This window comes from Atta cephalotes, assembly GCF_000143395.1.
Source record: "Atta cephalotes unplaced genomic scaffold scaffold00031, whole genome shotgun sequence".
In the NCBI taxonomy this organism is placed as follows: Eukaryota; Metazoa; Arthropoda; class Insecta; order Hymenoptera; family Formicidae; genus Atta; species Atta cephalotes.
The window spans coordinates 1,092,358-1,104,431 of NW_012130095.1; the positions used below are offsets into that span (position 1 = coordinate 1,092,358).

The window sequence follows — 12,074 nt, forward strand, 5'->3', positions numbered from 1 at the left end:
AGAGAGAGAGAGAGACTGATTGACTGATACTTAAAGGAAAGATAAACGATCAAAGAGAGGAAAAGACAGAACGAGAAGAAAGAGAAAGCTCCATTTCGCTCATCTGCATTTCGCTCGCGCGACGTATCCGACTCGCTGTTTTTCTGTCGTTTTTTTTCGTCGCTGCACATATAGCTACCCGCTGCGAGCGCGCTATTCGTATATCTCAAAGATTGGTATACGTTCGATAGCGTATTATTATCGTCGAGGAGAATCAACTCGTGATCCGCTCCGCTACGCTCCGTTCCGCTCGACTCCGCGTGCCGCGTCTAATGATCAAGGAGGTGGTAGACATCAGTGATTATGCGCGTAGTAATGAATAATCCTGTAAAGCCCATCGGAATCGCAGTAGCCGCCATCGTCGCAGTGTTTCATGAGCGTCATGTAATATGGAATTAAACAATGTTGTTAAGACGTAAACATGTTCTGGCTACACTGTGGACTCTTTGTTCTCGTGATTGCCGTACGTGGATTTATTAGCAGCTTAGCCGATACCACATCCAAGCGAGGTAATGTCTGCCTGCCTTATCTGCCTGCCTTAAATTTATCTTGCTTGCTCACTTTGCCTGTCCAGATTGATAACTGAGCGTATTGATGGCTGGAGCTTAATCGGACCGAGTATAAATCGATTCGATATTTTAGAGGGTGCGGAGGGATGGTAATCTGTCAAAAGAAATTCAACCGGTCCGAATTTATCAAGCTATTCTGTCTGTAGGAAAGTGTTTATTTCGATCAATTTCGAATAAGATAGTGACCTAAGTTTCGTGAATAATTTAATATAAAATAATTCGAAATTTTTTATCAGACTAAGTGGACGCTAAGGTCCTCTACACGAATGGCTGCGTGAATGAATGGGTGTAAAGCGCTGATCATTACGGAGGTATTGCACCTGCTTGCGCACCTTGCTTGCCACCCTGTCCGTTTAATAGTCCTAAGGAGGTAAGATTCAAAGAAGGAGAAGTGGACTTAAGATGTTTAGAGATCTGATAAGGATCTAAAGCTTCTTAATTGTAGTTTTTTTATGTGAATAACTGTAATATAGTTTGCTTTATATAAAAGAAGTTTCTTATCCAGCAAATAATTTAACGCAAACTCTATCTAACTTATCTAACTTATCGAGTAATCATGTCTGTTTAGTGAATTAAATTGATTCTAGTAACTAGAATAATTTCACTGAAATAATTTCTAATATGGAGGAATAATGGTTTCGTTCATAATTAGAGCGCGAATTATTCATCGAGTAATCTTGTCCGGATAGCTAGGTGCTATCATGGCAAGCAATATATTTGCCTATAATTCTAAAGAGAGTTTATCATTTTAGGATATTTAGCTGAATGGCTTTTAGTATATTTAAATTCTTGAATTTACAAGAATTGAAAAATTTCACAAGATTTTAGATTTTAGATTAGTTTTATTTCATCGATTAATAATTTTTTAAACTTTTGACATCTAAGATTTTAAGTTTCTTGGATCTCAAGTCATTTTGATTCATTGAATTATAGATTTCTCAAATGGAAGACCGTGATTTCATTTTCAGCGTCAAAGAACCCATAATGTTGGGTTTGCGGGTCAGGAGATCTCAGAATTTAAGGATTCCAGGGAATCCAGGATTCAAATAACCTAATCTAATTTCTGGAAATTAGATAAACTTAGAGTAAAGGAAATCCGGAATTTGCCAACCTCAGGATTCACGGAGTCGAGGAATTTATAATTTATCTTAAATAAAAATAAAAATATCTAACGGCAAAAGGGAATTGAAGATTTAGGATCTAAGAAATTTAATGCTCGATAAAATTGAAATGTATAATTTATTATATACAAAATAAAAAATTTCACTGTAATAAAATAAATATTTTGAAAAATATGAAAGATACGAAAAAATGTTTTAGACAAAAGTTTTATGACTTGGTAGGACGCAGGGAAAAAATTAATTTTCTAAAAAAAAAAATCAATTTTTTAAGGTTATATGAAGATAATTGTCATTTTTAAAAATTAAATTATATGATTTTTTTACATAATATAATTCATCTGCATTAATATCAAGGCAGAGATCGAAAAATCAATAATTTTAGAGTTATTTTACGCTTTATTCTGGCACAAGTTAATGTAAAATATTAAATATCTCGTAATTTTCTTATATATCTTAATACTTTTATGAATTATTTGATGTAAAAAAATATATGGTTGCTTAAAAAAAAGATGTGTAGTTGCGTATTGCAAAATACATAATTTTTTAAATAAGCAACTATGTGTTTTCTTTACATCGATTGATTCATCTTACTATTTTGTGCATAAATATTAAGGTATAATACTAATTGCATCTCATCAAACTGTATAACTTTTGTCTAAAACATTTTTATTATACGTATCTTCTATGGATTTCGAATTATCTGTTCCATTAAGTTTGATATTTTTCCCCATATATGTCATATTTATAAAATTCAAAATTTGTTCTGTATATATGTCATATTTGTAAAATTCTGAATTTTTCCTATATATATGTATATATGACATGTAAAATTCTAATATGTAATGAAATTTAGAAATTTAAAAAGCTTGAGAACCTTATTTTAAAATTTAACGAACCGACTTCTTCGTTGTTGCCAAGGCACTGTAGAGTTCACAAATTCTCTGCATCCTTGAACAAGGATGAGCACCTTATCAGGGTGCAACCCTCGACCTTTTAAATTATCTATTAAATTATCTATTAAAATTTTTATACGCTCGACTTTTCGAATTTTGAAATCTTTATAACTTGTATTTCTTGGATCCTCGAATTTTCACATTCTCAATTTTCTGCACGCTTGAATTTTTATTTTTGCATACTTGAACTTTCCTCCAGCTTCTGTGAATCTTAACATCTTCGAGCCTTGCAATATCTTCAAATTTTAATTCAGTGGATTTTATGATAGCATTAACAATCTTATATTTTGAGAATTTACGTGCTTATTACGTTCCTTCCTTCATATCCTGTAATCTTCTCATTGATTAAAGTTTAATCATGCTTTATGCTTTAATTATGCTTTAATCATTAAAGCATACATATCTTTGTGGCTTGTGATTCATCTTTTGCTCGTTACAATCATCAATCTTATATCTTTATTATGCATGATGTATCCTTCTTTTACATTTTTTTAATATTAATGTGACTAGCATAAAACAAAATGTAAATTAATATATAAAACGTATAATGATCTTTTTACGTTGAAATAAGTATAAATTTATTGATATTTACTTCGAATATATATCTAAATATGTGCAATTTTATAAAAATTATCCAATATTAATCTCTTATAAAATAATTATTATAAAATAATTAATCTCTTATAAAATTTAGTACATATACAAGTATCTAAAATATTTGCGATACATCTATTGCCTTGTTATACTTTACAAAAAGAATAATAATGATGCCACTAATTCGCACAATATAAAAACTGCTAATCGCTCACATTCCTCATAAGTATTACATATTCGCGTGTTTTGTTAGTTGATGGAAAATGCGAATATAGATCAGGGGTACGACCAATGCTTACTACATATATGCAGTATACACACTGCGAATTTTCTCAAAACAGCCGCGGGAAAACGCGCGACGCCGCGCCGCGCCGGTCGTCGGAATGCGCGTAATCGTTACGTACATTTCCGCCGGGCTTCAAATCCCGTTGCTGCATTATTCATAATGTTATCGCGCGGAATTACTCCACACCCGCTTGCGCTCGTCCGCTCGTTTTGCATACTGTTAGACGCCGTGCCGCGCCGCTCGTCGCTGCGTAAAACCGCGAGCACGCGAATGTACATTTTGCACATGCATCATCGCAGCTTATCGCCCCGTCAATTTCAAGCGATGACAACGACAGCGATAACGATGCATGTACGTGCACTTATCACGCAATATTAAAAGTTTTTAATTTCTAACTTAAATGGTTTTAATATCTTTAAAAATAGGATATTTTTTTAAAATAGCAGTTTCTTTGAATTATACATGAAGATTATACAGTTAAGATTGAATGATTTAATTACTTGTATTATATCTGTAAAATATTACCGACTCCGTTGCTACTTAGCTAACTATGTTTATCCGTGTAAGATATCGCTAAAGCTCGTGCTGTCATCAGTATAACAGTCATAAAATATTTATAAGCTTCTTACAAGCTAGTTTCGAAAATATACAAGCTGGCGTAAAGCACCAATAAATATTTTAATGATAGTTTTAGCGTCCTAGCTCTCGTGTGAAGAAGAGTAGAGAGTGCACACTGAGAAAAATAACATTTCTTTCAATTTCTCCCTGGATGTTTTTAACTATCAAAATTGAAAAAAAACATATAGCAACATAGAAATTATAAATAGAAATAACACAGTTTTACTTTTAAGTCAATTTCGAGAAAATTACTTCCATAAATAAAAATTTTTATTTGTGGGTTTTTAGTTACAAAGTTACTTAACGCGAAAACTGTATAAATTGTAGCAGGATAACGTCTAATCAAATTTTCGTTAAAGCGAAATCGATATCAGATACTGTTTGGAGGAGCTATAAATGTGACACACTTTTGGATACGCGTTTATATTTACAAGATATTTCCATAATTGTAAAATATATTCGAGCCTCAGCTATATGAAAAATTCATAAATATAGTTGCATGTTACATGATATTTATCAGTAGCTGTGAAAAATATCTTTGAAATATCACGAAATTTATAAGTAATATTCTCTAATGTTTTTTACGTCAATATTTTGCCAATGCAAAAATACATTAAATATGTGAATAAATAATTATAAGAATAATAATCACAAAAATTTCTTCTTTCGAATAAATGTCTTTAATTAATAATCATTTTTAGAAAACAATTCTTTTCATTCTGACAATATTATAAACATATTCCCATATGTTATAAGATAATCTCAAGATAATCTCAAGATCTCTCTCGAGTGTCGAAAATGACATCGACTATAGCGAAAGGGTTGCGTAGCGGAATATTTTGTTTACCCATTGTACATGAAATCAATCAATCTATATCCTACAATTAATCAAAGACGTAGGACGGAAAGACGGCTCGTCGACGAGTTCTCTCGAGTAGAACCCACGAGATTGAAATGGCAGCGTGCCAGTTCTAATTTATTGGCTTTTAATATGTGAACCGCGGCCGATTTTGCCGTTCAACGAAATAGAATGATAGATCTTCGAAAAATCGAAGTAATGTGCATGGATTTAATATGAAATTTATCACCGCTTGAGATGACAAAACTTAAGATGCTAAATTTATTAATCAAATTCAGGAAGTTCTGTACAAATGTTGCAGATGATATTTTCAAATGAGCAACCATTTCTTTTTTTGTAGTTGTATTATACAACAATATGTTTAGTATAATGTTGATAAGTACTAAACAATTGCGGAAAACGAGCCATTATAGTGAATGATTGCACGGTAAAGACGTAGTCTCTGGATGAGTGGTTACCTATTCATTCGAGCATTCATATGCCTGCATACCTACTCGTTTAACCACTCATCTAGTGAGTACATCTTCACTATACCATTATCCATGATTTTCGCTTGCTTGCATTTTACAGCCTTAATGCTTCTCGCCCAATAATGTAACGTATAATATAATTTAATTATATATCTATCTTTTAAACTAAATAGGCATTTTCTAATATTCTTTCGATTATATAAGATTTATCGAGTAAAAATTTAATTATTAAATATAATGTGACATTTCCTCGATTTAAAAAAGAAAATGTTTAAATCTAATGAGCCAAACTTTATATCAGAAATTTATTTTCTTTTAAAGATCGGATATCTTTAAACTATTCTAATTTTTTTTATCTTTTTTTTAAAGACTTTTAAAAAAAAGTTAACTTGAAATTAATGAAAGAATCTGTAGATAAAAAGTGGTTTGATAGGTCTGGGTCAATCATGTATTTTCGTAAAATGGCTTCCATCGAAATAAGAATAAGTCGATTTCTCTTACAGTAAAGCTAGGAGGATTTGTTTCCTAAATTTCACTCTATCTCTAGCCTTATATAGGTAACAGACGAAAAGAGATTAAGTAAAATCATACAATTAGCGTTAGTGTGTCAGCAAAGTTACAAATCAATCTGGATTATTATCGATCAATGTTACATTTTAACGGTGATAAAAATCGTATTACATGCGTGTACACGAGCGTGCGTAAAGACGATCGATTTCGTGTATAATATATACACGTAGGCGCGTGTCCTTCTGTTCGTCGTTCATGTACGTACGTATCTGGCGATCGATCCCTCGCGATGTCGTAGGGCGGCGATCAACAGGAAATCGCGAAATAACGAGGCAGTCGACTGCAGAGCGCCTGCAGTGTACATTGACGTATGCGTTGGTAGTGATGACGTAATGAGGGTGGAAACGCGAGAGGGTGAGAGGGAAGGACGGGGGAGCCAAGCGAGGGAAGGGAACCTTACGCGGTTATCGAGTGACGGAAGAACGATGGATTCACTAACCCCTGAAATGTTGATGATGTGGGTCAATTTGATCTAGTTCCCTCTACCCTTAAATGTAAATTGTATATCGGTTATTTTATTCGAACGTGTTTGCCGACATCGATCTAGGACATCTTCGGGTGGTGGAAACGTAGCAGACATTTTGAATAAAACGGGTCGGATGCATCAACCCATCGTCGATTATCAATGAACGACCGGGAGATGACCTACCCTGTGTTCAGTGAATTTTATCACGCTTCACAAATTTCGCACGAGTTTCGTGTATTCCGTTTGAATTCTGTCTTCTACGCGAATTTGACGTTTTCTGTCGAATCGGAAACATGGTCACGTAGTGATAAAAATTCAGGAAGGATAGCGGAGAGCCGGTAGCGCGGGACGCGGGGTAAAATTAAATTTCTCGGCGAAAAGAGGCCGAGTCACTTCACCTGATGATGAAATAAAAAGGCAAGATCTTCAATTTTAGTGTGATCTTTAAAAGTAGCAACGAAAAACGAGCCATAACACTGTACGAGACAATGTACCCTTTTATGCGTCTACATCTTTTTATCTCGCCTCATTAAACTGTTTTATATATATTTAATTATTAGGTTTGCATTATATTTGTCCGATTTTAATTCATGCAAATTGGGAAGAAATTTAACATTTCAAACGAGCAGAAATCTAAAGATTTTGAGAAAGCTATTCACATCAAAAGGAGAAAGGAGGGATATCAATTCGTTCCGTAGCTGTGTTACATTCACTCTCTCTTCGGTGAGACGTGTCATGTCATATTGGTTGCTCGTGTACAAACAATATCATGATAGAGCAAGGCGAGCAAACTTCCGGATCATTTTTCTCACGTGACGCTATCAATGTCTGAAAAATTCTGCTCGAGTTCACTATCCGCTTTTCTAACTGATGCATCCTATACAATTCCATTTGTATTAAATTCATGTGTTATCTCTGCATTGTTAAATAATCGGATTATAACATTTTTAATTCAATATATCAGATTCAACATGCGATACAATTATACAATTTAATACAATTCGATTTTTATAAAAATGTTCAGGTTAAAGATTAAGCATTTTATATTAATTGTATAATAATCAATAATACTAACTAAAGAACTATTAATAATGTTAATGACAAATATGACATACAATACCATTTAATTTATCTTTTTACATTACAAAATTTAAAGATGTACTTTCAAAAAGAATTGTCGAGTAACTTAAATAGAAAACGCCTTAATAGTTGAACAAAATGAATTTTCTTTCAAACATAGAAATTGAGTTCTTTCATTAGTCGAAGATAAATTTTACTATTCTATTTTTATCCACCATAGCAAAGGTATTTGCTTTAAATTCCGGATAATAATTCTGAATTTTTGAATTGGTACATCTCGGATCGCAACCTCGGATCGAAATTGCCGGGCTCGTGGCAGGTCATTTTTCCTAGATGTCCTCTTAAATCGTCTTCGACGCTTGAGAAATTTTGCCAGACCTAGCTGCCGTTTTTCCGGCTAACTCACCCACAACCTCTCGCCAGTCTCGTCCATTTTCCTTTTTCGGGAATGACCGTCATCATTCTCTATTTCGATACCGGGCGAATAATGTGGGAACCGGCAAACGGCAGCGACAGAACGTTAGACAAGAAATAAATATGACGTCGCGGAAGGTTTGCGATGGCAGAAATATCTATTTTATTAAATTGCGATGATATACAAACTTTTAAATCAATGTCGGTGATGATACAGCAGAAAGAATTCGTTATATTATTAGTTCTACATTTTGGATCTGAGATTTTCCGGGATTATAAAAAATTCTGATTTTTTTAAAATTCGGAAACTTATGAAACTTATGGGCAAAAAATGCAAGGTATCATATCGAAAGATATGAAGATCTTACATCGTTTATAAAAAAATTCGGCTGTTGAATTGTATCCTGAGACAACGCGACAGAGGATCGAGATGTCGAAGAGAAGAGCGGCCAGGACGAGTGCAAAGCGTGGTATTTGTTTTAGAATTCCTACGCTTTACCGATGTTCAAAGTGGCAAAGCGTTTGAAATCTGAAACGAATGCGCGCAAATCTTCATCCCAGCCAAGCAGGGGAGCCATAACCGTGGAGGAGATGCGTGATCCTGGACGTTCAAGGCCATCGCGTGAAAGAAAAATATGAGGCACTTAGGCATAATTAATTTTTATTCCCGGGATTACGCATCGCGCGTTGGCGCATCATTTTTATTCTGCACCATAATATTCCATTGGAAAGAATGTAATTTTATATAGAAATACCATATGTGAAGGAATAAAAATATTGACTCATGTTGTTTGTTGAAAGGTTTTTACCGCGCTTGAATTTCGTGCAGAGATTTTTAATTGTATCAAATAACTTATTTACAGATACTAATGTTAAAAAATAAATTTTTGCGCTCTCTTTCTCTACATACACACACGCACGCACACACACACACACGCACACGCACACACGCACGCACGCATGCAGGCACACACACACACGCGCACACGCACATACGCGCGCACACACACACACACACACACACACACGCGCGCGCGCACACGCACATACGCGCGCACGCACACGCACATACGCGCGCACGCACACACACACACACACACACACACACACACAACTAATTCTCCTGTGAGCCACAATTTTTTAAAATTGTTGTCCGAATGTTAAAAATTATAATTCCACGTACGCATTACAGATTGTTTTACAATTAGTTGTCCAAATATAAATATAAACTATCAATATATCGTAAGGTGTATTGTATGCATAAAACGAATTTATATTAATACTCAGATAACAGTTAGAAGAAATCATCAGTATTATGATGCACTGTCCGGATAATTAATTTCATGTATATACTTATTCATGTTTTTGTAAGAAGTACGATAAAAACAATTATTCATTTTTTGTTGAACTTAAAGTCAATTTTGTTCTTAGGCAAAAGTAAATTTATATTTTATTCCAAGACGTTTTTAAACAAACTATTTATTGAGATATTTATAATGTTGTAAACTAAGAAATATAATATCCGGTGAAATTTTTTTTTCTTTACAAGAGATTCTAAATTGATCAAAGCATTCGTAGAGACGAAAGAAATGGCAGTATTTCTGAGATGTCTTATACACTAGTATTTGTTCAACCTGCAGTCTGGGATTCGCCAATCTTCCATAAATGTAGGAAATAAACAGTTGCGATAAACACGGAAAAGAGAGACAAATTTCGAAAGGAAAGACTGTCTCAAAGCGAATGTCTGCTCGTGTCTGATTGCATATTTATTCGATTTTAAATCTTTTTCGCATACGACGAGATGTTGACGGGACAAATCGAAAATCAAAATTTGAAACGAAAGAAATTGGTGCGACAGGAAAAAGTTTACGCTGCAAATAGAGATTTATGCGCTTTTGTTTTAATTCATTTTTTATATTAACATTATATAATCACATAATACATTTCTGTCAATTTAGAAAATGGATTAAAAATACAATAAAGTGTCTTTATCATCGCTTCTTTATTTAATTTCAGTTCTTAACTTTCTTGTAAAAGTGGAAAGAATTTTTTTGATTCTTTTCTTAAATTTTGGAATTATACTTATAATAATATAATTATATAAAAATTAATATAAAAATTTTAATACTTAAGAAATCGGTGAATGAAAATCTCAAGAATATCGAATAATTTTCTAATTCTCGGATCTTTGGATTTTTGTAAATTTTCAAGTTCTTTGGATTTGTAAAGAATTTCAAGAATTAAGATACAAAAACGAGTAAATAGAAGTAGGCGAAGAGGTCGAGGGGTTGTGTTTTAATCGATCTACCATTCACACAAGCACTTTCCTTACTCTCTTCCTTCTTCGTCTTTTCGCCCTTCACACAGCTTCTCATCCCATCGAAAAACATTTCCATGCCGGTCTTCGAAATAAATAGTTTGCACAGAAAAAGGATTTCTCTACGCCGGCAATTTATCTCGAACGTACGCGGCTCCATTAAGTGGAGACGCAACCCTTTGAGCCTTAGATAGAGTGGGATACTACGGATTTGGGATTGCGCGTGGATTTAAGACCGTAATCACGGGATTTCGGGACAAGCAAAGCGCGACGACAAAACCACCGATAACTCCGAAGGAAATTGCTTTGCGTGTGATCGTGAATTTCGATTTCTATTATAATAGTTTTAAATTGATATGTGTTATTATTATTATTATTTTGTCTTTGAAATAATATCTTTTATTTTTTTTTAACTTTATATAAATTATCATATTGTTGAGATATTTAAGAACTCAAAGTAATTATAATTACTTATGATATTAATTATAATTAAGTTTACTCTTGTAGAGATTTGTGCAGTTTGACCGAATCACTCAATTACTATCTAATAATTATTATATAATTACTATTAATGATTTCTTTTTATAATGCAAAAAATATTGCGTAGCAACTGAGCAATATTAAAACGATTTTATTGTGCAATGTTTGGATTAATTCTTTACAAGAGATTTTGTATCAATCATTAAAAAAGTAATTGTTTATTTTTTGATCAGTTATATTATCCAGTGCTCACGTGTAATATAATACACTGTTAGAAATGTAACCACGAGCTTCCTTTACATATAAATGAAGTTTGTGGTTATGAAATTAAAAGTAATAAATGATTTAACTGAAAATTAAGTTACAGTAGTTACTTAAATGTAATGAACGTGTATATTAAATTTCATAAATTTTCGTGAAAAATACATTAAATTTCATGTACGTGTATACAAATATACTTTTCAATTATAAATACAATAAATTTAATGTAATGTCATGAAGTTAAATTGTGTAACTTAAAAGTATATTAAATTTCATGAAATTTTTAATAGTGTAATTATTCACTCTGTAAAGTATACTTATTTTTACGTTTTATAAAATTATATAAATTAAAAATGTGTAAAAGTCGTGAGCGCGTATAAAAATATGAGCGAAGAAAGAAAAATTTGAAGAATAGTTTGTAGCATTTAATTCTGTCACAAAAATTTCAAGAGGGATTAGAGAATCAGGAATAACAGTTCTCAACGATTTCTGACCGAAATCTATTGCCTATATCTTATTATCTGTTATTATTGCCTGTACTTTTGTGTTTAAACGCTTATACCCATTAGACAATGTGCGGAAGCAATAGCGATACAAGTAACACAGGAATAATTAACCCTTAGAATAACTTATCTATTGCTATTTCCTTGCATTGTGCAAGAGAACATTACTCGTATATATAATTTACATTATACAGTTTTTTTTTATCTATTTATTGTCGTTCTATTACTCAGTAACTGAATTCAGATTTTTGTACTTCTTTACTGTGCAGTAACTGCGAGAAAAACATTATATCTTGATTGATCTCTTGTACAGTTAACAGTTTTGCATTACATCTTGATTGGTATCTTGTATAGTTGTAACAATTTTGCTCATTGCTGTTCAATTACTAGACCAAAGTTAGTACAACTGTCCAATAATCAAAAATTAAATTTTAAAAATTAAATTTCTACCAGGGTAGTTTTGTGTGTGTGTGT

The 12,074-nt window shown here is 32.8% G+C and overlaps 1 protein-coding gene across 1 annotated transcript in view; it reads left to right on the forward strand.

Moving 5' to 3' along the window:
• Positions 1 to 460: 460 nt before the first annotated feature.
• The window catches only part of LOC105620943, a 58,765-nt gene continuing 47,151 nt past the window's right edge, over positions 461 to 12,074 (forward strand). Inside the window, exon 1 of the mRNA XM_012202420.1 lies at positions 461 to 548. Within this exon, the coding sequence (XP_012057810.1) occupies positions 461 to 548 (88 nt within the window). The remainder of the gene's footprint in view (positions 549 to 12,074) is intronic.